Source organism: Castor canadensis, chromosome 14, assembly GCF_047511655.1.
Source record: "Castor canadensis chromosome 14, mCasCan1.hap1v2, whole genome shotgun sequence".
NCBI classification, from domain to species: domain Eukaryota; kingdom Metazoa; phylum Chordata; class Mammalia; order Rodentia; family Castoridae; genus Castor; species Castor canadensis.
The window spans coordinates 39,677,815-39,701,498 of NC_133399.1; the positions used below are offsets into that span (position 1 = coordinate 39,677,815).

The 23,684-nt window shown below is 56.6% G+C and overlaps 2 protein-coding genes across 6 annotated transcripts; one reads left to right on the forward strand and one right to left on the reverse strand.

Annotated features, from left to right (window-relative positions):
* Positions 1-505: 505 nt before the first annotated feature.
* Sppl2b (signal peptide peptidase like 2B) lies at positions 506-16,114 on the reverse strand. 5 transcript variants are annotated; one of them, XM_074054331.1, is made up of 16 exons: positions 15,704-15,957; positions 10,979-11,098; positions 9,128-9,310; positions 8,768-8,857; positions 8,442-8,581; positions 7,571-7,713; positions 7,369-7,465; positions 6,587-6,703; positions 5,138-5,219; positions 4,494-4,568; positions 4,351-4,413; positions 4,149-4,248; positions 3,817-3,894; positions 3,046-3,206; positions 2,553-2,661; positions 1,984-2,122 (listed from the first exon to the last, which is right to left on the reverse strand). In XM_074054331.1, exons 1-15 carry the CDS (start codon positions 15,923-15,925, stop codon positions 2,590-2,592), a joined length of 1,743 nt encoding a protein of 580 aa, XP_073910432.1. In that variant the 5' UTR covers positions 15,926-15,957; the 3' UTR covers positions 1,984-2,122; positions 2,553-2,589. The 5 variants fall into 5 exon arrangements, with proteins under 5 accessions (XP_073910431.1, XP_073910430.1, XP_073910429.1 ...); XM_074054330.1 differs by lacking the exons at positions 2,553-2,661; positions 15,704-15,957 and adding an exon at positions 15,995-16,114 and having other exon boundaries at positions 506-2,122; positions 7,571-7,710; XM_074054329.1 differs by lacking the exons at positions 2,553-2,661; positions 15,704-15,957 and adding an exon at positions 15,995-16,114 and having other exon boundaries at positions 506-2,122.
* On the forward strand, positions 16,077-22,510 carry Lsm7 (LSM7 homolog, U6 small nuclear RNA and mRNA degradation associated). The gene is made up of 4 exons (XM_020165861.2): positions 16,077-16,197; positions 16,739-16,829; positions 20,907-20,978; positions 22,207-22,510. The coding sequence occupies exons 1-4, from the start codon at positions 16,192-16,194 to the stop codon at positions 22,347-22,349; spliced, it is 312 nt and encodes a 103-aa protein (XP_020021450.1). The 5' UTR covers positions 16,077-16,191; the 3' UTR covers positions 22,350-22,510.
* Positions 22,511-23,684: the final 1,174 nt, after the last annotated feature.

The following is a 23,684-nucleotide window of genomic DNA, read 5'->3' on the forward strand; positions in this document are numbered from 1 at the left end:
AGACCTGCCTGAGGCTGCTGGGGCCAGGGGATCTGAGTTTTTCTTCCGCAGCAGGGCCCGTGACCCCTAGAGGCAACATGCAGGAGGGACACTTGGAGCTGAAAGCCATGCTGTTTCTGGGCAGTAAGTCCCAAAAATAAAGGCCCCCGACGGCACCCTTCTTGAGCAGATGGATGGATTGAAATCAACTTCAAATAACCGTTTTAGCATGTCTCTCACAGCTTCAACCTCAGGCTGCATCCCTGTGTGTTATGGATGGGGCTTTCATCCTGGAAGTAGGTGTGGACTGAGGCACAAGGAGCCAAGTCTGGCCCCTTACATGGCTCACCTCCCTCAACAGCAAGCAAGGATTTGTGGGAACTGAGCTTCTGCAGATGGTCCCTGCACCCCGAAGCCACCTGAGGGACCAGTGCTGCACAGGTAGTCAGCACACTGCTTCTGGATTTGCCTGCCTCCTGCCCACACCACACATGGGCAGCCCACCCAGGACAATGCAGGCACTGAGTATCAAAAGCTATGTTTAATCATCTGAGTTGACAGGAGCAAGGTAAAACATACAAATGGAGACTGCAGAAAGTCACCCCCACCTGCAACTCCTGGACATTGGTCAGATTCCCAATATGGAGACAGATGTGCCCACCCAACACCCATGTACAAAACAGCTTAAGTTAAGGCGCAGTCCGAGTGGCGGAAGCAAGGTTGCCAGCCCTCTGGCCCATTGTCAGCGAGCACAGGGAGAGGTCCAGTTGTTCTTGTCTGCACTGACCCTGCTTTTTTACGTTTTTTTGGGAAGACAGTGTTTTCCCCTGCAGCTGGGGCCCCCAACACAGGCTGTCTGCAGTGGGGTTGGTGCACTGAGGCGGGAGCACGGCTCCTCCTGCGTCCTGCCTGGTGAGAGCCAAATGGCTGCCCTGAGCTCCTAACGGGACAGCGCAGTGGAAGGGCTCTGCCTCCTTTCTGGACTCAAGCTGAAGGCTGTGAAACTGGGGGGCAGCAGGGCAGATGCCTGTGTGGAGTGCCAGACTCTTGCTTCCCAGTGACAACATGCAGCACACGTATGGGAACCCCCACCCCTGGTTTGCTTGGCTGCAGGCATATCCAGTGTGGGGCCAAGGACCCCATCAGTGAGGTATAGGGCAGACAGCCAGTTCCAGAATATACTCCTTGTTCCAAAAGTTGCCTCCCCTGGCTGAACGGCCACACCCGTACTATGCTGCTGGCACTTCTACACCAAGGCTGCCCTCAACCAGTCCTGCCTGCCCTCACTGCCTCACGGGGCAGTTGAGACCTGCAGGCCACAGGTGATCCTGTGACACAGGATGTCAGGGCGCAGTGAGCCTTTGTTAACAAGTGGGAAGAGTACAGGGCTCTCTGCCCATCTGCTTGCTGTCACCTGCATGGTGGCCCCATCTCCAGGAGCCCTGCCCCATACTGCCTCCACCCTGTCCTCAGGTCCCAGCCTGGACCTAACTCAGCTGATGTCACACTGAGAACCGGCACCACCAGCCACTTCTGCATTTTCTTCCTGCCTAGTGCAGGCTCTTCTAGGGAAGAGCCCAAGGGAAGCAACGGGGGAAAGCACCAAATGTGGGGGACTCACTGCGCTGGCCTTGCTGGGCAGGGACAGTACAGTGAGCCTCGCGGGGCCAGGAGGACTGCAGAGCTGGGGGGTCATGGCAGCCAAGTGCAGAGCAGAGCTGGGGGACAGGGTACAGCTGTGGCAAGGAGAGGAGCAGGTATGGGGCCCTCTGAGGACTGAGCACCATGTTGGGGACCACACCACACAGGTCTCCTGCCTGGGTGGTGGCCACCATCTCCTCCGGCAGGCACCGGGCATCCCACATCATTTTGGCATGGTATGGATGACTGCTGGGGACCCAGGCAGGACCTGGTCCTGGCCCTTGGGCTCGGTGGTACAGCCCGATGGACTCCCAGCCTCCTGGGCAGAGGCTGTAGCCCTGGCCTCCTCAGATGTGGAACTGGCTGGTTCTGGGGGCTGTGCAGCAGGCAGGGGGGCCTTGACCAGCTCTTCACCTGGAGGCTGCTGTGAGCGGGGGGTGTCTGAGTCCTTTGGAGGCTGTGGCCCCTTGGCTGGAGACCATGGGAGCTGGGGCTGGTCCTTCTGCAGGAAGAGAGGCCTTCAGTGAGAGGGAGCAAGAGCCCAGAGCAGGACACCTGATACATGGGTCAGAGGGAAGAGCAGGAGAGTGCCTGTCCCCTAAAGTGTGGGAGCCAGGCTCAGGAGCAGGAGGTCCCAAGGGCAGGGGCCAGCAGCACAGGTGCCACAGGTCACAGCATACCCAGCAGGTCAGCATACCCACCAAGGGCAGGAGCAAGTGCCCCACAACCCTTTGTGGGAAATGGTAGAGAGCCCCTCCTTTGCCTGCTCGCCCCTCCTCCCTCTGCGAGCCTGCCTCTCCTGCGCTCCCCCAGCAAACCCATTCACTCTTGTGGCCAAGTCAACTCCCCTGGGGATACAGCCCTTCTCCTGGGCTCCAAGAGGGGTGGGGAGCACCAAGGGTGAGCATTCAGTCCATGAGCCCCAGCTTTACCTCAGCACCCTAACGGCATGGGCGGCCAGCTTCTATCTTATCTTCCAGGAGAGCAGAGCTCATGACACCCCTTGGAAGTGGTATCCTCAATAAGCAAGGCATTTCCCAGCTGGCAGGACAGGGGACACAGAGGCCACACATGGGCTGACCTTGCCCCCACCCTGCCCCTAAGTACTGTGTGCTCTGGTGGGAGCAGCAGGCATCTTGGTGACCACTCCAAGGGGACATCACTGCGTTTTTGAGAGGACCAACTTTGGTAAAGAAGTGTCCACATCCAGGCCAGAGTGTGATAGTCTCAGATCCTGCCCAAGGGATCCCCCAAGGGACCACGCAGATACAACACCCAAAGAACCACCTTCTGTAAGCAGGACCCGAGCCGGGGCGGGCGACCAGGGGCATAGTGGGAACACGAGGAGGTCTTATTCAACTTGAACCCTAGTTAGGCCTCACTGGGCTATTACTCTGCAGACAGTCAGAGCAAACTGGTATTCACCACAAAGCCGCTGCCCGTCCAGAACATGCCCAGCTCCCGGCGCCACAGCACCACCGCGCAGCTCGTCACCAACATGCAGGGCACCAGGTAGAGGAGGGCGGGCTGGCCACGCTGCATGAGCACCAGTGCCAGGAACGTCACCAGGAGGCCAATGCCGTAGGCTGGAGGGACAGAGGAGGAGGGTCATTTGGGCTGGGCTAAGCCCTCACCTACTTCTCTGAGGGGACCCTGGGCAGAGGCAGAACCATGGGATGGCGGGGCATCACGGATGTAATGCGTGGGGCCCAGGGAGCAGGGTGCCCAGGCTAGGGCGTGCGCTTTTGCAGAAAGGCAGCTGGCTGTGCACACATGGGGACCCATCAAGCTGCCTTGGAAATTCCTTTTTTTTTGGTGGTGCTGAGGACAGAACCCAGGGACTGTGTGTGCCGGACAAGTGCTCTATCCCTGAGCAGCACCCTGGCCCTGGCTCAGAAATGTTTTAAAACAATCTGGGCTCAAATTAAAATGGCACTTTGTGAGATAGAGGCTAGCCTGGGCTACACAGTGAGAACATGCCTCAAAAAAAGCAAAATAGAGTATGCACATTGTATAGATGGCTCTGGTAACAAAACATATGGAAGGTGAAGCAAACAGAAGAAAAGGGAAGAAAGCAGAACGGACAGCAGCAGAAACTGGGGAGAGACTAGAAGGGTCTACCCCCAACTCCCTTTACAACCATGGTTCCCATGAGGGCCATCGGGGAGCCACCACCTTGGAGCATGCAGCACCTACCGATGGTGCAGGCCACAAAGTAGACCCTGGAAGACTGCACCTGGATGTCAAATCTGTGGCAGTAGGCCACCAGCAGCCCTGGGGAGAGAGACGGGGCAGCACTTACAGGCCTGTCTGGCCGAGTCCCAGGAGTGCCAACTCCCAGGAAGGGGCCTGCACCTCACCCAAGGTGAGGCAAGGACTGATCCAACCAGGAGGCTTTCCAGACCCCAGGTCCCTTCCAGTCCCCAACCTGGGCACCACACTCTGCAATGCACCCCACTCCCAAAGATGAACCTCTACCGGGGGTTTGGCTTGACAGTTCCTAATCTCTTGCCCCACCAGCATCATACCTGGCACCAAGATGTCTCCAAAACCCAGGAGTGAAAAGGGCCGGTCACACAGTGCTAGTGGTGAGGCATTCAGCCTGGGCACCTTCAGCACCATGGGAAGCTATAGAGAGACCAAGGTCTGCCTCAGGCAAGACCCCCTCTCCCACTTGGGATTCCCACATCCCCCACTCTCTGGTAAGGCCCGCACCGTCAGGTGCTGTACCTTCTCATGGGTAGCAGAATCTGAGGGTCCAGTGGCCACTTCTACCATGATGCTGTTTCCACTCTGCAGACAACAAAGGCATGCCAGAGTGGGGCAGGGGAGCAAAGAGGGGGGAGGTGCAGAGGGCTGCAGACCCTACCTACCTTGGTCAGGAAGGGCGTGATAAAGACGAAGAAGACGTCATAGATGAAGAGCACCAGCAGCAGCAGTGTGCAGGCCTACAGAGCAACAGCACAGGGCCTTAAGGGAACGCACCAGGACAGGGACTGTCCAAGATTACAAAGTCCCACTGGGAATGCAGACCTCTCCCCAGGACGTGGTCAAAACTGGGCATGGGCAGTCCCTAGACACAGCCCCACTGGGCACAAGGGACCACCCATGACACAGCCAACATCCTCCCCATTTCCTGTTCCCTTCCTGAAGAGCTCAGTTTCCCTGTTTGGACACAGACTTTATTGGGACACCCAAGCCAAACCAACTCAGTCTGCTGGGGAGCAAAGGATAGGGAGAGGGCCGTGCAAGTTTCAGGTCAGGCCAGGCCTCAAGGAGAGGGGCAAGGTCAGGATTAAGGTGAAGTTTCTGGCAGGTGGAAGAGAGGATGTGCTCCTGGGAGGCCAGTACTGCTTTCCACCTGTACCTACAAGCCTGAGACCCGCTGCTTATACGTAAGGGCTCTGACCCAGGCCTTGGAGTGGCTCTGTAGCAGAACCTTTGGCCAGGCCCTGCAAGCTCCCCAGCGAGACCTGTGCAATGTGGTCCTGCAACCACGTGCCTGCTGGCCCCTCACCTTGAAGGTCGGGAGGCGGATGGTCTTTAGCATGTAGAGACAGAAGGCGATGCCCAGAGCATCCTGCAGAATCCAGGCCCACCTGGAAGACAAGGCACCCTGTGACTTGGGACCTGTGTCCTAGAAGCCACTACCTGCCAGCCACCAAGCTTCTGAGCTGCCCAGAGGGTGTCACATGTAGGACCCCCAAACCTCAGAAGTAGCCCCTCCCACAGCTGGGCTAGGCTGCACTCAGGGTCACCAAGCAGCCCTGCAGGCCAGAGCCAGACAGGACACGCACAAGGGCCTCTCACACACTTTCAGCTGAGCACTGCTGAGGACCCAGCTCTTTACACAACAGGGCAGGAACTGCATTTGGGCAGGGCTGTGCTGCAGGGATGAAGTCTATGGCATCTGGCTATTCGTTCCAAACACACGCTACTTAGGAAAAAGTGAAACTTGTGCCCAGCCAGGTTCCACACAGAATCTCTGAGTCCCCAGGAGACTGGAGACAGTCTTTGAGGAACAGGCTTTGGGGATGGGCCATGCAGCCAGGGGCTGAGGGCAAAACAAGGAGGGGCCTCTGTCTCAGGACCTTGACTCTTCTGTCCTTGACTGTTGTTCTCCTGTGGCTCACAGCTCAACCAAGGGCTGTGCTGGTCACCTGCTGCACAAGTCGCCATAGACACTGTGTCCAGCTCTGGACAGGCACATGATGTGTTTGGACATGGGATGGAGTGTCACTTTAGCCCATGCACAGGAAAGCTGCCCGCCCACAGCCTGCAGATGCTGCTGGGAGATCAAGGACAGCGTGGCATAGCACTGGGCATTTTCCTGATTCAGATGTCGCGGTCAGAGTCCCTGTTCTACTTGCATACAATCAGTATTTTCAGAGTTTCCTCCTCCCACTGAACTCTTGGAGCTTCAAGCCCCAACGACCATGGAAGCCAAGAGCACTCAGCTGCCTGCAGAGGTTTGGGATGCACCAGATGGTATCAGCAATGACCAGGAGAGGGTGGGGATAGGCTGGCTGTCCTCAGCCATGGTGCAGGGTGCTCTGCCTTGCAGGGGAGACTGGGCTGTTGTATGGCGTCCACATGTCAGAACCTCATGAGAAGCAAGCATGTGGAGAAGCAGCCCCTCTACCTCCATCACCACAGGGGCCAGGAACAGGTGGGACCCAGAGCATCAGGTGAGCCCAGACCCCGGGGTACAGAGCCTGTGGTGTGTAGCGCCACACGGTGGTCCTGCCTGGGAGTCCCGCGGAGGCCATGCTGGAGGGCATAGTACCCAGGGCCAGGAGGGTTTGTGGCATCCCTATCCAGATTCCAATCAGTGCTCACGAGGCAACAGGCCAGGCCAAGTGAAACTGGATGCAGGGTGGCAGGGAGCCAGTACATGGCCTGGCAAGGTGGGGAAACGGGCGTCTCGGCAGGGGCACCTGAGGACCTGGGGGTAGGGAGAACTTACTGGTCCTCGTTGCGGAAAACACCCCACACCACACTCACAGCCACACAGAGGGTCGCCAGGAGCAGCATGCGGGCCTGTGGGCGCTTATGGAAGTAGGGTAGACTGTTGTCCGGGACCCTGGGGGAGGGGTGCCCATTAGCACCAAGAACCCACCACCATGCACCCCTCAGCCACCTGTCATGGTCACTGCCCAGACCCCACCTGACCCTCACATAGGGCTCCTGCAAACTGTTCCTGTCCAGGGCCCCAGGGCCCTACTGAGGTGCTCCACAGCCCTGAGAGCAGAGTGGCTGCACCTGCGGAAACCCTGGAAGCCACCTGTGCACGGTCTACTCTCCAGGCCCCCCATCCCTGCCCACAGTGTTAGCTCCCCTTGCACCCCAGCACCAGACCAGCGCTGGTCTGGGGAAATTTCCAAGTACTCCACTAGGTGCCTGGGTGAGGCCCCTACTGCCCCAGCAGGGGTGCTCTACTGAGAGCTTCGTGGGACAGGATATGGGGGAGAAGCAGGACAGTTGGGCACATGGGGACAGTAGGGGACCCGAGATCCAGAGCCCACCTCCCAACCTTACCCTGTTCATGGGCTATGAATCCCTGGCCAGCATTGAATGAGCACCTGCTGTTTGCACTGAACCGTGCCAAGCAGGCTAGGGGCTGTGGGAGAGGAAGGGGGATACTGGCTATCATCAGGCAAAGCTTGGAGCTCCAGGGCCTGGACACAGGAAACAGCCAGCCACAGGACAGAGCCCCACCCGTGCTGCTGGCAAGTTTGGCAGACTCACCTGCACTTGCAGAAAGGCAGCCTGCGCACACAGGGCGCCAGGCAGCTGTAGAGTCCCGTGGAGGAGGCCAGACAGAAGATGGCGATGATCACGTACACTGCGGGGGACAGCGGGTGAAACCCAGCCAGGACCTGCATGGCCACCAGCCCACCCCGGCACAGCTCTGTGGGCAGTGTAATGTGCTAATGGGGGAGGGGCGCACCGAGTTGGTCGTAGAAATAGTACAGCAGCACGAGCATCAGGCAGCACGTGAGCACAAACACACAGATCATGACCGGCGTCACGTCCACTGCCTCGTCCTCCTGTTTCTCAGGCCCGTCGTCACGCTTGTGTTTCATGTACCTTCTTGGAAGACACCACGGGGACAAAAGGTACATGACCCTTCCCTGGCAGACACGTGGCCAGCAGCTCAGTGTTTCCTGGGGCCTGGGCTGAAGCTTGGGAGGCACTGACACCCACCACTGTCCAGGGGAGCATGAGGGTGCAATGACAGACCTATCCTGGACCACTGGGGCTGGCTGGAGCACTGATGTGGCCAAGTGCATCTGATTTCTGCATAAAACTCTCTGGCCACAAGAGCAGCTTGTGGGAAAATGCAGGAGGCAGGGCCAGCCTTCTGTCACTAGCACTGCCCAATCCCTCCAGACCTTGGCCCTAGAGCCCATCATGGGTGGGTGGCCAGACTGCCCCAGGGACAGCTTGAGGATGAACCAGCTGAGGAGCTGAAGCCCTTAGATGAGGGAAGGACTCTCATCTAAGCCACCTAGCAGGCCAGCTTCAGCCACTGCCCTGATAAAGGGCAGTGGACACCCTCCACCCACTAGCCTTTGTGCAGCGTCCATCACACCTTTCCTGCATCTTCAGCATGACCCTCGAGACAGCTCTTCTGGGAACTCTGGCCAGGCCTCCTGGGGCGGGGGGTGGAGGGGATGAAGGTCACATTCCACAAGGTTCTGTGGGGGAGTGGACGCCTCTCCTTGAGGCAGCCCTGTCACTATGGACCTTCTGCTTCCTGGGGTCCTAAGCCATCCTCCCCTTGACCCACGCTCATGCACGCGGACCACAGCACTCACTTCTTCACGTCCCCACTCCCAGCCCAGTAGCCACCGATGGCGACTGTGCCCACAGCCATGACGAAGATGATGACCATGTTGTAGTCCAGCACCGGCTCGTTGGGTGCGTACAGTGCCACCTGCACCGCACGACCGAAGCGCTGCCTCGGAGAACATGCCAGAGGTGAGCGTGAGCCGGCACCTCCTGCCCGCCCTCCCGCAGAGCCAGGCGGGGGTCCATGTGCAGCTGGGCCCCTGACACCCTCACTACCACTCCTGATCCCACAGGCTCCTGCCCACTGCCCTCTCTGGACACACCGGGCTAGCACAGTGTGGCGGGAGCCTACCCTGAAGATGGCCAGCATGTCCTTGTGACTGAGCAGGGCCACGGGGATGCCAATCTCCTCATACTGCGTCTTGTTGCCTCCTGGGGGTACCTGGGAGGAGAGGAGGGAGTGCAGAAGTCACCTCTCAGGCCTCAGGCAGCATCTTCTGAGCTGAGCCAGACCATAGCAATGGAGGGTAGGCAGGACTGCGTGAAACTCCTGGGTGCTCCTGAATGGGACAGCAGACCAGGCCCTGCCAGGTTCATGATCCCTCCGGCACCACTGGCCTCTAACTCTCAACCACAGACTCAGTTTGCAAAAGCAAGGTTGGGCATCAGTCCCCATCAGGGGACTGGGGCTGGGTGTGGGGTGTGGTCGTACCAGTTTCTCCGTGCTGACGATGAGTAGCCCTCGCGCCCCACTGCCCTGCGCCAGTCGCGCTTTCTCGTAGAAGGTGCACTTCCCACGGGCCACCAGTGGGATCTGGTCACTGAAACCACTGGCAGGGAGGTCACCAGGGGAGCAGAGCAGTGAGGACGTCCAGTCGCTCAGCTGCAGAAGAGACTGAGGGAAAGCAGTGTTACAGGAGGTTCCTCAACTACCAAGTCACCAGGGGAGATCGCCTGTGGACATGCTGACCATTTCAGTACCCAAACCACAACAAGGAGCTTTGTCCTGGGACCACGTGCCTACCATGAGGTCTCAGTCCTGCCTGTGATGAAAGGGCCAAGCAGAGGCCCTGTCAGTGCACACATGGCCCAAAGCCCTGGCAGCTCTAACATCAGGCTGTGTCCACAGCAAGAGTTCTCCTGGTCTGCTGAAGGCTTCTGCAGCAGGGAGTGGGGCACAAGCAGTCAGGCAGAGCCCAGGCCCCACTGGGCACTACAACCTGCCGTGCCCCAAATCTGCCTCAAAGGCCAGTTGTTGCCAAGTGCACACTGGCTGTAATAGGGCCTCTCCTCCCCTGCCATCAGGAGACTAAGCCAGGGCTCAGAGGGGGCAAGGGCTGTGAATGGGTCCCCCACAGGCTTTCTTGTGTCACACAACACCCACAGATGGAGCTAGGCACTGGGAGCTCACACCTGTAGTCCTAGCTACTTGGGAGGCTGAGATTAGAAAGATCACTGTTCGAGGCCAGCCTGGATGAACAGTTCGAGAGACCTGTTCCAAAATAACCAGAGCCAAATGGACTGAGGGTGTGTGGCCAGCACCTGCTTTGCAAGCATGAAGCTCTGAATTCAAACCCTGATCCTCCAGAAAAAACAAAACAAAACAAAAAAAACAACCCGCAGATGGCAGCACATGTGGTGGCCCAGGTTCTACGAAGCCCTGGCTGGCACTCAGTGCTGTCCTCCATAGAGCTGCTCCAACAGCCTCCCAGTTCCATCACAACTGAGCATCTGCCACCACAGGCTGAGCTTTACCTCAGGCTAAGGAGGGCCCTGAGCAGAGGAAGTGAGGCCTGACTCGATGAGACCTCCCAGCATCTGTGCAGACACAAACACCTGCTCGTACGTGCACATGTGCGCTCACGCAAGCTTCAACACCAACACACACATGCCTAACACGTCCTCACACTGGTGCATGCACTCACTTGCACACGTGGGTGCACATGACACACATGCCAGCTCACATGTGTGTTGAAAAGCAAACAGAAGTGGCCCACTTGGAGCATGGGCCCCAGTATTCCTGGGTCTGCTGTAAACATGGGTGGGAGGGACAGGAGGACATGGGCAGAGAAGGACGCATGAGTCTCAGAGGTGCGAGATGGACAGTCAGCCGTGGGCCTAGAGTGGAGGCCACATGGGGAGGGAGGACAGTACAGGAAAAGGCTGAGCAGGGCCTCACCGCTATCACTCCCCAAGACCCCTCTCTGTCCTGACCCTCCACAGACGCTGGAGTGGAGCAGTAGCAATGGTACTCCACCAACTGCAGTGCAGCCACATCTCCCGCAGGGCAGTCTGTCAACACCCCCTTGGCAGCTGTCATTTATGACCACAGAGCCTGAGGTATGAGGGGCGTGGAGCTCATCCAAGGATGCCCTAGGCAAGTGGCAGGTGGCTGCCCAGCCAGGACCATTTCTTGCCTCTGTGTGGCTCCCTACCATCCTGACTCAAGTCTTTTCCTGCAGGCTGCTCCTGCACAGGCCAGATGGGAACAGCAGACGGCACAGCAGGTGAGATGGCTGGTCAGAGCGGTGCAGAGGGCACAGTCAGAGCGGCAGGTACTCACCGCCTTGCTGAGGTCCTGTGGCAGGTGTGCCCACTGTGGGTTGTACAGGATGCAGTAATCCTTGCCTTTGGGGCCTCCGCTCTGGGAGACCACGTGCACCATGCCATACTCACAGGTGACCTGCAGCAGTGATAAGGAGGCAATCAGAGACCCCATGAGATACAGGGTCCAAAGAACCCCAGCATATCTCAGGAAGGGGCACCTGCACTCCCATGGTGGCCGGGGATATCATCCTGCAGGACAAATAGGGAGACCCAGGCTGTGACCACAATCGTGTCTGGTCACCTCTGTTAGTACCAGGTCTCTGCATTAAAAGAAACAGATAGCACCCCTTTGTGGGGCCTCCCAGATCAGTGGGGACAGCACCCTGGGAGAAGCTCCTGGAGTGGCGGAGAGCAGGGCTGGGGCTAGGTGAAGTTCTGAGCAAGCTTCTGACACCCCAGTAGGTGGGGTCAGCTCTTAATCCACAGGCCCAGGTCACAGCCTGTCACATAATCAGTTGAGAGCATAGGCCAGAGGGACCACCGTCCAATATCCCATCAGGAAGTAGATGGACCAAAAGAGCCAAAGGACACTGGGTCACAGTGGGCAGCTGAGAATGGCAGAACCAGGGCCACCCTGTGCGCTCAGGTCTCACAGCATCTGGGAAGGAGGGTAACCAGCACATAAAAGGCAGCTGTTCTCCCTTTGCTCCTTTCCAGACTTCTAGTGAACAGGCCCACCCCTAGGGCAGCATGGGGCTACCAGCACATGCTACCAGGGGCAAGAGACATTAGCCAGGGCCTCATGTCTTGTGTCGTCCCCCCTGCCACACACACCCCGTCCCAGCTCTGTGGGCAGCAGCAGCAGATGGAAGGATCCCAAGGAGCCCAAACATCCAGCAAGAACATGGAAGTCACTAGGTGTGTTGGCCATGCCTGTAACCCTATGCCTGGGAGGCTGAGGCAGGGAGATCATGATTTCCAGGCCAGCCTGGGCTACACAGTGAGACCCTATCTCAAAAATGAGAAGGAAAAACAAAACAAAACAGGAGACAGAATGAGACTGAGCAGATCAAGTGTGCCACAAGGTGCCAGGCGACTGTCCCGCTTCTTTGGGGGGCAGAGAGGGGCTGTTAAAAGTCCTCAATACAGCTGCAGGCCCTGTGAGTCTGAGTTCAAACTGAGGCAGAGGGCAGGACCTCAAAGGCAGGAGACCCCAGGAGGTGGGACAGCAGGGCAACACCCCCTCTCCTGTTCAGTGCCAGAGCAGCTAGAGCCCTGTGACAAGCAGCATGCTCCGGGCAAAAGCGTCCTTCTTCCTCCCCAGCCTGCCAGCTCTGTCGGCCTTGGGCAGAGCTGTGGCTGGAGGCCTGTTGCTGAGCACCTACTGACCCTTCCAGCTTCCCGCAGCCCCTCTGCCGCATCCAGCACCACAAGAACAACCTTCACCTTTCTTATGGTGGCAGGTCAGCAGAGGGCCTCAGAGTTGGAGCCAGGGGTTGGGTGCTCCATGGTGCAGGACTCTGGTGGCAGAGGGAATAGAGGTCCCAGGAGAGAAAGGGGTGGTAGGACCCCTCAGCCTGCTCAGACTACCTTGGCTGCTCACAGCCCTGGGCCCCTGGTCATATCCTAGGATTGGAAAGGGCATGTGCACACTCTGGGTTCCTCAGGAGCCCTTCTCAGCTCACTTCTTCTGCAGGGCTCTAAACTCCGCAGCAGAGACCCTCAGGTGCCCCCTGAGGACCTGCCATGGAAACAAGCAGGCAGCAGTGCTGGCCTGATGGCACATGGATGGACGCCAACCTGCAGCCAGTTGGCAAGACTGGCACCACAGGGCCCACACCATGCTCTGGTCCCATAAGCAAATGCTGGGAAAGGGGCCTCTGACTGGGCCTGCAAGCTTCTCACCCGAGCCCCTGGCCACTCTGAGGTAAGCAGCATGGTGAAAACCCACAGTGTTCCAGTTCCCACAGCAGGGAGCTGACACAGGAGGCCTGAGCTGCATGTCCAGGCTGTCGCTGAGAGCAAGGCCCAGCCTGCTGCTGCTCTGGCTGCTCTGCACTGTGCTGATTCTGTCGTCTCCAAGAAAGGCTGGGCCCTGGCGCCATGGTCAACAAGATAATGGTGCGTCTGCCTCCTGGGGCTGCTGGGTGTGGCCCAGGAAGTCAACAGGCTGGGCTGGGTGAATGGGCCCTGTCCCAGTCACTTGGGAGGGAAGGACAGGAGGGCAGCTGAGGCCTCGAGGGTCTCAGAGCACTTGGCTAAAGTGGCTTCCTTCCCCTACCATCACCCCACGTCCCTCCCTCCCATTCTCCCTCCACCTGGAGCAGAATTAGAAGTCCCTCCCTCAGGTTCTCCCCAGCAAACTGATGGCGCCTCAGTGTAGCCCTTTCCAACAGGTACACCTGACATCCAGAGTCTGTGACACGGCTCCAAGAAGGAATTTATTGGCACAGAGGGTCAGAACTACACCCACCCTGTAAAGACAGCTTTACTGGAACACAGCCAAGTCCATCCTGTAGGTTGTGTCTCCAGTTCTCCCACCACACAAGCAGAGGTGAGTAGCTGCAATACAGACCTGCGCCCATGTGACTCAGAGCCCAAGTCACTCACACGGCCAACCCCATTCTACAGGGTCACAGCTTTCAGTGAGAAGTGTCTTTTGTGTCAAACAGAAGTGGATAGAACCGCTTCTCCTCAGAACAGCCATTTAAGAGCACAAAAGCACATTCATGAGTTTCCTTGCCTGTGCCCCCAAGCTGCTTTTCCATTCAAAATAAGCCTGGAGGCCTGCACTTTCCCAGCCATGAGAGAAAGCCTGCACTCTGAGTGGTTCCCTGCCTACTGGATTAAAGGAACTGGGACAGGGGACCAAAGGTACCCACCTTCCTAGTCAGGTCACAGAAACCAGGAGGCCCGTCGAGGTAGGACCGAGGACAGGCTTGAAGTCGCAGCTACCTAAGTACTTCACAAAGCACACTGAGATGCTAGAGGGGCACGTGCTTTAGAATCACGAAATGTCAATCTCGGTGGGGTTGGGGGTCTTAGAACTAAGGCAGTAGGAGCAGCCTCCCTGCTAGGTGTGCCCAGACCCTAGGAGAGGCCCCAGGTGCCCGAGGAGGAAGGTGGAGATATTCAGGCATGCACACTGGCGCCATGCAGAGTGGTACCACCTCTGGTGGTTAACAGGGTGTGCATGATAGATAACTAGGGAAGTCAGAGCTCCCACTCAGGGTCACAAGTGTTTCCGAGTTTAGGGCTGTTGAATGCAGCCTCTGGCCCAGAGGCACAATGGTCTCATATTCCCACCACCACCAGAACACCAGCCCCTGCCTGGGTTCAGGAGCAGCTTCTAGAAGAGCTAGGGGACCTGCTCTCCTGCTCTAGGGATAAAGTTCAGAGCCCTCGGCCTGCCCAGGATAAAGTCCAAAGGCCCTGGCACACAAACCTGCTATCACCTGCTTTCATCTGGCCAGCCTGGAGACCGAATACTCTGACACCATCCTTGCCCTCTGCCTGGAGCCACTTCTAGGGTGCCTCTCCTCTGGGCCCCTGCCCTGCCCTCCCCTCAAGACCCACTGGAAGAATGTCCTTTGTGGGGACATCTTTCTCAGGGACAAGCTCTCCCTGCAAGTGTTAAATCTCCCTATGTGCCAGCTCCTCACTGTCTCCAAGTAAAGCCACCAGCTCTCACCAGCTGCCCCCCCTTCCTGGTTCCCCTGGCACTCTCTCCTACCCCTCCCTGTCCCCAGAGAACTACTCATCCTTCAGACACCCTTTAGTGGCCCTTCTCTGAAAAGCCTTCCCAGGCAAACCGTACAGCCATCTCTTCTTTTGTTCAAACTATCTGGAGAATGCAAAGTCTCTCCCTCTGATGAAGCTGACCAGTGGTCTGGAGGCACAGGCCACCCATGGGGGAAGTCCAGGCAGCTGGACAAGCAGCTGGGGAAGTGGGGGTGGGGGTCCTAAGGGGCCTCTCAGGGAAGGCAGGGCAGCCAAGACTGGGAGGGTGACCAGGAACATTCTGGGTCATTTCTTTGCTCTCAGAAAAGACCAGAGAGCAAAGAGCCTTACTGAACCTCATTTGTCCAAGAGGGCAGCTTCTCAAGTGGCCAGGTCACAGAAGCATGTCACTGGACAGCTTGCAAGATGCGACAAGATCTGGCATGCATTGAAACAGATCGCTCCTGCCTGGTAGAGAATGGGCTAGGGATGTGGGGGACAAAAGCAGCCATAGGAAGAATGGCGGGCCACCGGGAGCTGCACAGTGGGGACTGAGAAGCAGCCAGATGGGAAAGACATCTTAAGAGTTAGATGCTAAGAGTGGGTCACGGTTAATGGCTGCGTTTGTAGGGCGGCCAGGGGCCCCATTCCCTGAGCTGCAAAACCAAGGAGGGACAGGGTTGCCTTAGCTGACTTGGGCACTGTTCCCGTTAGAACCTGGCAGACTTCTTGTTAAATGACCCGTTCCACGCACTGATCACAACACCTGTGCATGCTACCCACATACCAGATACTTGTCTCCCTCTTGTAGAGGGGCAACTGCGGCTCAGAACCAGAACGCCCCTGGCCAAGGTCACGGAGCAAAATATGGGGCGGGCGGTCCTATGTGCCAGTCTGTGGGGAACACGCTAGACGCGCCCCCCCGCCCCGGGCCTTTCCCGCATCCCGGGAAGGAGGGCTACCTAGGACATGCCCGTTTGGCATAAGGGGAGACTGAGGTTAAGGGGCAGGCAGCAGCTACCTGCCACGGCCATCGGCTGGGGGAACCCAGGGAGGCGGGGCTGGGGGACGCAAACTTCAGCCGCGTGAGTAGTGCGCCCGTGCAGCGAGAGAAGGGTCCTATCGCGGGAGGAGCAGGGAGAGGAGCCGCGAACCAGCGGCAGGTCACGGCCGGGCTCCAGGCGCGCGGATGCCAGACGCTGCCGCTGCCCCTCCCAGGTCTGATCGGGCGGGGGTCCAGCATGAACTCCGGGCCGAGGGCTCAGCAGCCGAGGCCGAAAATGCGGGGCTGTGGGGTCGGCGCAGCCCTCACCTGGGCGGCGAGGAGCAGAAAGGCCGTCACCAGCCGCACTAGCGCCGCCGCCATGTCTGCTGTTCCCTCCGCAGCAGCTGCCAGTTGTTTCCCAGCAACGCCCGGGGCGCCTCGCCGCGCATGCGCTGCGCCTCTGCGCGGGGTCAGCGTCAAAGGGCGCGGGGCGGGGCCTGTGCCGAGCAGCGCGGGGCGGCGAGATGGCGGTGAGCGCTCCTGGAGAGTTGGGTGGGGGACATGAGGGCTGGAGGGACAGGAGAAGTAGAAGGTAGGGCCTGGGGAACTCAGGCCCGAAGACAGAGGGATGGAGGAGCAGGGGAACATGGGACGGGGACCCGAAGGCCGGGGAGACATGGGAAAGGGGAGCTGTGGACCCGGACACATGGGGCAGGGACTTGGCGGACTCAGGAGACAAGGAGACGGGGACCGATGGACAGGAGGGACATGGGGACAGGAACTTGCAGACCAAGGAGATATGGAGACAGGACCTGCGGATGGGGGGGGGGCATAAGAATGGAGGAGAGGTTGCAGCCCTGGGGGACCTGACAACAGGGGGCTACTGCTCCCGATGGAGGGCTGCGGCCCTCGGGGATATGGAGACCGGGATCTGCCGGGGGAGGAGGGGTCATGGGGACGGGAGTTGCTGAGAAGAGCAGCAGCAGGTGCTTGTGGGGACACAGTGTCTTCGGAACAGGGGAGCCCGCATAAGGCTACTCTCCTCACCTCAGGCGCTATGCTTTCCCCCAGGACAAAGAGAAGAAGAAGAAAGAGAGCATTTTGGACTTGTCCAAGTACATTGACAAGACAATCAGGGTGAAGTTCCAGGGAGGCCGGGAAGGTGAGGCCTCTCCCTTAACTAATGAAAAGGAGATAGTTAAGGGCAGCACTGAGGAAGGGATTAACCTGGGGGTTAGCGCCTTGTTTGTTTGGTTGTTTTTTTTTTTGGTGGATCTGGGGTTTGGACTCAGGGCTTCACACATGCAAAGAAGGTGTTGTACCGCTTGAGCCACACCTCCAGTCCATTTTGCTCTGTGTATTTTGGAGTTGGCGGGGTTTCATAAACTCAAATTGCAAGCCTCCTAATCTCAGCCCCCCAAGTAGCTAGGATTACAGGTATGAGCCACCAGCACCTGCTGGGGCACCTTGTTTGAAGTGCTGAACGAGGACCACCTCTGCTGTCCTACTGAGGCTGAGAAACTTGAACTGGTGGCCCCATATTGCTGGTGGGGAAACTGAGCCAAGGAGAGGAGGACCAACAACCCAAAGTAACGCAGCTGGATTCAGATTCACAACTTTGCCTCCCATGCAGTCCTGTCTCTATAGCTCCCACCCAGGGTCTCCCCTCAGCACTGTGGATACTGGGACAAGATCTTACTATGAGGTAGCCATCCTAGGTACTGCAGGGTATTGAGCAACATACACACTCCATGCCAGGAACACCCCCCCAACACGTGACAACCATGACGTCCCCAGACATCACCCCGTGTCTCCTGAGGCAGGATCACCTCTGGCTGGGAAAAACAACTCTTGCCAGTATCTACTTGGTGTCCCAAGAAACCAGTTAGGAATGGAATGTCCTCACTCCCTGCTTAACCATCTGTGGCTCCCCATTGTTCCAGAGTAAAGTCCAGACCTGAACAATGGTCTCTGAGTGAGGCCTCTGGACTGCTGTGTGCATCCAGGCACATGACCCCACTGCCTAAATGTTCTTACCAGGTGAACTCTCAGAGTCACTTTCCCACCCTACCCAGTCTCCAGGGTCTTGCTGTGAGAAGCCTTTGTGATCTTCCTTCCCAGGTCACAAGCTTCCAGTAGCACCTGTCACCCTTTGCATGCTCATGCTTAACTCTGCGTCTACTCTGCATGGAACCTATGGAGAAGGGTCTCTCAGGGCAGGGACCACCAGGTGCTGGGCTAAGCAGTCTGGCAGGGAGAGCATAGTCCACAGTGGGCCCTGGGTTCTGGTTCCACATAGCTTGAGTTAGGACACAGCGTTTCCACATGCTGGCTGTGGGACTTGGGCATATAGCTGCTCTGTCTGAGCCTCAGTTTTCTTAATTTGTCATATGGGCCTAATTCCACCTACATCACCAGGTGGCAACAACAATGAAAGATCTAAAAGCTTGTCCAGTCATTGAGGCAGCTCTTGGCACAGAGTAAGCGTTGCATCAACATTTGCTGGCCGGGGGCACCCTCACCCCACCCTGCTGCTTCCAGGCTCTCTGCATTTGACAGCTGGTTCCTGCCATAATTTCCTTGAGCAAACATTTGTCCTGCAAAACAAGCCAGAGAGGCCCTGTCTGTCCTTGAGGGTCTTAACCTGATTCAGCCAGGCCCACCCACGATCATCTCTCTATGGATTGACCCAAACCCTGAATCATAGCTGCAGAGTTCCTTTGGCATCCTAATGTTGGGACACATGACCTGATGTTGGCAGTGACAACCACACCAGAGTCACAGGTTCCAACCCACAACTGAGCCAGGCTCACACAGGTGTGTCGCTCAGACAGTGGATGTGACTATTTTGGAGACCTGCCTGCTGCCTGCTTAGGCTGGACAGAGGCCAACTAGCACATGCAGGCTGATGGGGGCAGGGTAGAGACAGGTGCCCAGCGCACATCCAATGCTGTCTGTGACACCATTGGGCTAGTGCTATGAAAATCTTCATTGTGTGGGAGGGGGGCCACAGGGCCTGGGGTGAAGGGCCAAGCAGCAGGTTATATGGCTGTGCAGCCCAGGTGGGCTCTGACTCAGTAGCTCTGCCTTTGCAGCCACAGATCACAGGTGTGCCAATAAAATTTTTAACAGGTGATGGACCTGGTCTAGTTTGAGAGCTGTCAGGGGCATACCCCTGCCCTGTAGCACTGCAGGGTGGTGCTGGGTAGAGTCCAGCCTTGCCCTAGTGTAGGCTGCACAGCTGAGACCTTGCGCCAAGCCCCTGTCTTCCAACAGACACAGGAAAGGCAGGATACCCATGCATGTAAGGAAGAAGGTAGCTTAGCTGGAGGGTGGCCCCCAGAGGGGTGCATACCTTCACCTTATGCCACCACCACCACCCTCCATCTCTGGAACTTTCCATCATCAAGAATTGAAGCTCTGGCCCATGAAACACTAACTTCCATTTCCTCCCCAGCCCCTGGCCCACGTGAGTCCACTTCTTGACTCTAGCTTCCCCTGTTCTGGACATTTCCTATGGATACAGTCACATGCCATGGGGCCTTTTGTGTCTGTTTCTCTGAGTGCATGGTGTCCACAAAGTCCCTCCACATTGTGTGTGTAGGTTTTAGTTCTTTTTTTTTTTTTCATTTTTCTTTTATTATTCATATGTGCATACAAGGCTTGGTTCATTTCTCCCCCCTGCCCCCACCCCCTCCCTTACCACCCACTCCACCCCCTCCCGCTCCCCCCCTCAATACCCAGCAGAAACTATTTTGCCCTTATCTCTAATTTTGTTGTAGAGAGAGTATAAGCAATAATAGGAAGGAACAAGGGGTTTTGCTGGTTGAGATAAGGATAGCTATACAGGGCATTGACTCACATTGATTTCCTGTGCGTGGGTGTTACCTTCTAGGTTAATTCTTTTTGATCTAACCTTTTCTCTAGTTCCTGGTCCCCTTTTCCTATTGGCCTCAGTTGCTTTAAGGTATCTGCTTTAGTTTCTCTGCGTTAAGGGCAACAAATGCTAGCTAGTTTTTTAGGTGTCTTACCTATCCTCACCCCTCCCTTGTGTGCTCTCGCTTTTATCATGTGCTCATAGTCCAATCCCCTTGTTGTGTTTGCCCTTGATCTAATGTCCACATATGAGGGAGAACATACGATTTTTGGTCTTTTGAGCCAGGCTAACCTCACTCAGAATGATGTTCTCCAATTCCATCCATTTACCAGCGAATGATAACATTTCGTTCTTCTTCATGGCTGCATAAAATTCCATTGTGTATAGATACCACATTTTCTTAATCCATTCGTCAGTGCTGGGACATCTTGGCTGTTTCCATAACTTGGCTATTGTGAATGTTTAGAATGTTTTTGTTTAGAATTCTGTTTAGAATGTTTTTGTTTATTTCTATTGTTTTTTGCAATATAGGGTCTCATGAACTATTTGCCTGGGTCTGGCTTTGACCCCTGATCTCTGCTTCCTGAGTAGATAGGATTATAGGTGTGAGCCTCTGGTGCCTAGCTAGAATGTATTTTTTAATTGATGCATAATAATTGTGCATATTGATGGATCGATGTGATGCTTTGATGACGTGCACAGTGCATGGTGAGCGCGCCAGGGTAATTAGCATATACTCATGCTTTGTCTGTGATAAGAACATTCACAATCTTTCTGCTGTCTCTGCATACCATAGGTTATTACCAACTACGGTTGTCCTGCTGTGCTGTAGAACTTGAGCTGGTAGCTAACTTTGTACTGACTGTCCCTCTCCATCCTCTGTCCCCTTTTGTCCTGGTTGTTCACTGTGTGGATACACTGCTGCCTGCTTTCACAGGACTCACAAGCTAAGAATCATTGACATGTGTGGCTCAGATGATGGAGCACTTGGGCCCTGAGTTCAAATCCCAGTTCTGTCCCCCCACCCTCCCTCCCAAAATAAATTATACATCATTGGAAAAAGACCCAGAAGATATTTGGTGATGTGGAAATTGTGGGGAATTCACATTTCAGTATCCACAAATAGTTTTATGGTCACACAGCTCACCGTGAATTGATGTGCCCTTTGTGGCTACTTCCACACCAGGAATGTGGAGCTAAGTAGTGGCCTGCACAGTGGGGAGTGTTTGTCCGGTGACTTTAACAGTTGGGAGGTGGCTGGGTTCCCCACACTCATGTTGCTACCAGAGCCCTGACCTGTCCCCAGGACCAGTGCTGACCACACGCCTTTCTTTTTCCTCCTCTCCTGGTGGTTTCTCCAAGCCAGTGGAATCCTGAAGGGGTTCGACCCACTGCTCAACCTTGTGCTGGACGGGACCATTGAGTACATGCGAGGTGAGCCAGCATGGGGCTGTTCTGTTTCTCGGGCCACTCCACTGCCGACTGAGGGACAGACACATGGCACTCTGTGGTTAGACACAGCAGGCTGTGTTGGGTCACCCAGGCCTGGACAGGGAAGGCATATTTGTTGCATCCCTTAGAGGCTGTGAAGTGCTGGCACTGTCAGAAACAGGGCAGCCTGCCGTGATAGGATGCTCCTCAGCAAGGCCCCAGCCCCAGCCCCTGCCTGGCCTGCCACCTCCACCCATCTGCACCATGTCCTGAGGTCAGGGATGCCCAAAGCCAGCAAGGAGAGTTTGCCCCCTGGGCCCAGAGCCCATCCATACAGTGAGACAAGACTCTGGAAACATCACAGCCCAACTTAACCAGAAGTGGCTAGAGCTACACAGATGGCCCTAGGCAGGGACCAGGCCAGCTCAGTACGGACCCATTGGTCTGCCGGCTGACACTTGCTTTGCCTCTGCCCAACTGGTGGGCATCAGGCTGTGGCGGGGGGGGGGTGCTGCCCCCTGGGTAGCTAACCTTCCTGTCTGTGAAGGGCCATTAGGACAGTGCAAGAAGCCTTCATGGTCCTTGGGAGTGGTAGACACTGCCCCTCCTTGTCCTGCAGAGCCTGCACACATCATTTGGCCAGGCGCTTGCGCTCCTTGTTATCCCCAAAACAACCCGGTCTAGAGCCCTCTGCCCAGAGCATGCATTGTCCCCAAAGGCCTCAACATGGCGGAGCTGGATCCTGAAGTGGGCTGCAGTTCTCAATCGTTGGCCACCTGGTTCTCCCTCCTCCAGACTCCCCATAATGAGGAACTGTACTTGCCTGGGACCTCACGGGCAGCCTGAGTTTGCGGTCTTCCCTGGGCTCCTCCCCCACAGTCCCCAGGACTTGAGGATCTCACAGAATTCTGGGTCCCCATAGCTTTCATTTCAACTACTGGTCTGATGGCGCTGCCCTGGGCCACTGCTGGCTTGCTCAAGTGCCTGGGCCTCCCCATTCTCGTTTGCAGAACGAGGGCAGCTGTGCCATTGTTTCCAGAGCCAGTGGCCCTGTTGTCTGGAGACATCTCCAGAGAAGGCTGCTTGTCCAGATTCTGGGCAGGACGAGTTCCTCTGAGGTCCTGATCACTCACAGTATTGGAGGGGAGGCCACTGCCAGGCCTTTGGCATGAAACTTTGCCTTCTCTGGGCTTTGGAAGCCACCATCCTCAGCCCCTCTGTCCCTCCCCAGATCCTGATGACCAGTACAAGCTCACAGAGGACACGCGCCAGCTGGGTCTTGTGGTGTGCCGCGGCACGTCGGTGGTGCTCATCTGCCCGCAGGACGGCATGGAGGCCATTCCCAACCCCTTCATCCAGCAGCAGGACGCCTAGCCACCTCAGGGACCCCATGGGACTGGGCAGGGCCAAGCAGCCAGTTCCCTTGGACTCAGAGTCACTCCTCCCTTGTGAGGAGCTGCCACTAGCATGGAGGGGACTTCTTTTTGTGTAGGTTGGATTTTTGTTTGTTTTCTTAATAAAATTGCAAACCTCAAGTGTCCAGGCCCCAGAATCTTGCCTTTTTTAGCCTTGGTCTTGGGAAAAGTGGGATCCTGCCTAACCCTAGCTTTTTTTTGTTTTGTTTTGTTTTGTTTTTGCGGTACTGGGGTTTGAACTCGGGGCCTACACCTTAAGCCACTCCACCAGCCCTTTTTTTTGTTATGGGTTTTTTTCAAGATTCAGTCTCACGGAGCTCTGGGCTAGCACAGTGCTCCTCATACTGTTTCCTTCAGACCCCTGACCTGCCTTGCCCAGGTCAACCTCAGAGGCCAAGGCCAGGGACAATCCAGGGGTCCCCATGTCTGGTGGGAGACAGCAGTGAGCCCTAAGGGCAGCCAGACCTTGTCAGAGCTCCAGAGGGAGCAGGGAGACAACAGCAGAAGGAAGTCTGGCTGCCGACCCCTAGCTCCTGCTGCTATGTGAATGAGATTTGTCCCTGGCACCCCTCAGGACAGCACCCCCCGACACTCCACCCAAATCCCAGCACTGGATGGGGACAAATGGTGACCTGTGCAGCCACTGACTCCTGGCCTCAGCTTTCTTCACACCACTGGCTGTGTAGCTCAGGGTAAGTATCTCTCTCCTGAGATCCACTCTGTGACAGGGCAATAGGGAGGCCGCTAAGAGCACAGAGCTTTGCAGTCAAGCCCACAGACAAAACGAGAGCCATGAGGCCCAGAAGACAACACTGACTTGCTGGGGACTCAGACTGCTCAGAAAAGGGCATAAAACGAGCTTGTTCCACTTAGCCACTGGCCTTTGTGCATCGCTCTGACCTAGTTTGTGAAATACTGGAAGTAACCTAGCTGCCTGTTGTCAGGAATCCACTACATAAAGCAGGCACCTCCAGTCAATTTCAGAGCTCCTTTTTGCTACATAGATGTTGGGTAGTGGTAGATGAAATATGGCCACAGATTCTTTTCTGTTCTTCCCAGCAAGGAGGGGAGTCCAACCCTCCCCTCACCACCCCCCCCAACCCTGCAATACACATGTCCTGGGCAGGCCTTTTTACTTGCTTTGACCACAAGAACATGGTGGAAGCTGGTGCTGGTGGCTCACGCCTGTAATCTTAGCTACTCATAAGGCAGAGATCAGGAGGATAGCAGTTTGAACCCAGCCTGACAAATACTTTGTAAGATCCTATCTCGAAAAACCCATCACAAAAAGGCT

What these genes read in the sequence shown, in the direction of transcription:
- Sppl2b (XM_074054327.1), bottom strand. Translation starts at nt 15,925, where the DNA reads ATGCTGGACCCCCGCCCGATCAGACCTGGGAGGGGCAGCGGCAGCGTC. An exon ending in CCAGCCGATGGCCGTGGCAG is followed by an intron (nt 11,099 to 15,703) that starts GTAGCTGCTGCC and finishes TCACTGCTGCAG; the next exon opens with GTCACCTGTGAGTATGGCAT. An exon ending in CTTTGTGGCCTGCACCATCG is followed by an intron (nt 3,207 to 3,816) that starts GTAGGTGCTGCA and finishes CTGTCCCTCCAG; the next exon opens with CCTACGGCATTGGCCTCCTG.
- Lsm7 (XM_020165861.2), top strand. An exon ending in GTTCCAGGGAGGCCGGGAAG is followed by an intron (nt 16,830 to 20,906) that starts GTGAGGCCTCTC and finishes GGTTTCTCCAAG; the next exon opens with CCAGTGGAATCCTGAAGGGG. An exon ending in GACCATTGAGTACATGCGAG is followed by an intron (nt 20,979 to 22,206) that starts GTGAGCCAGCAT and finishes GTCCCTCCCCAG; the next exon opens with ATCCTGATGACCAGTACAAG.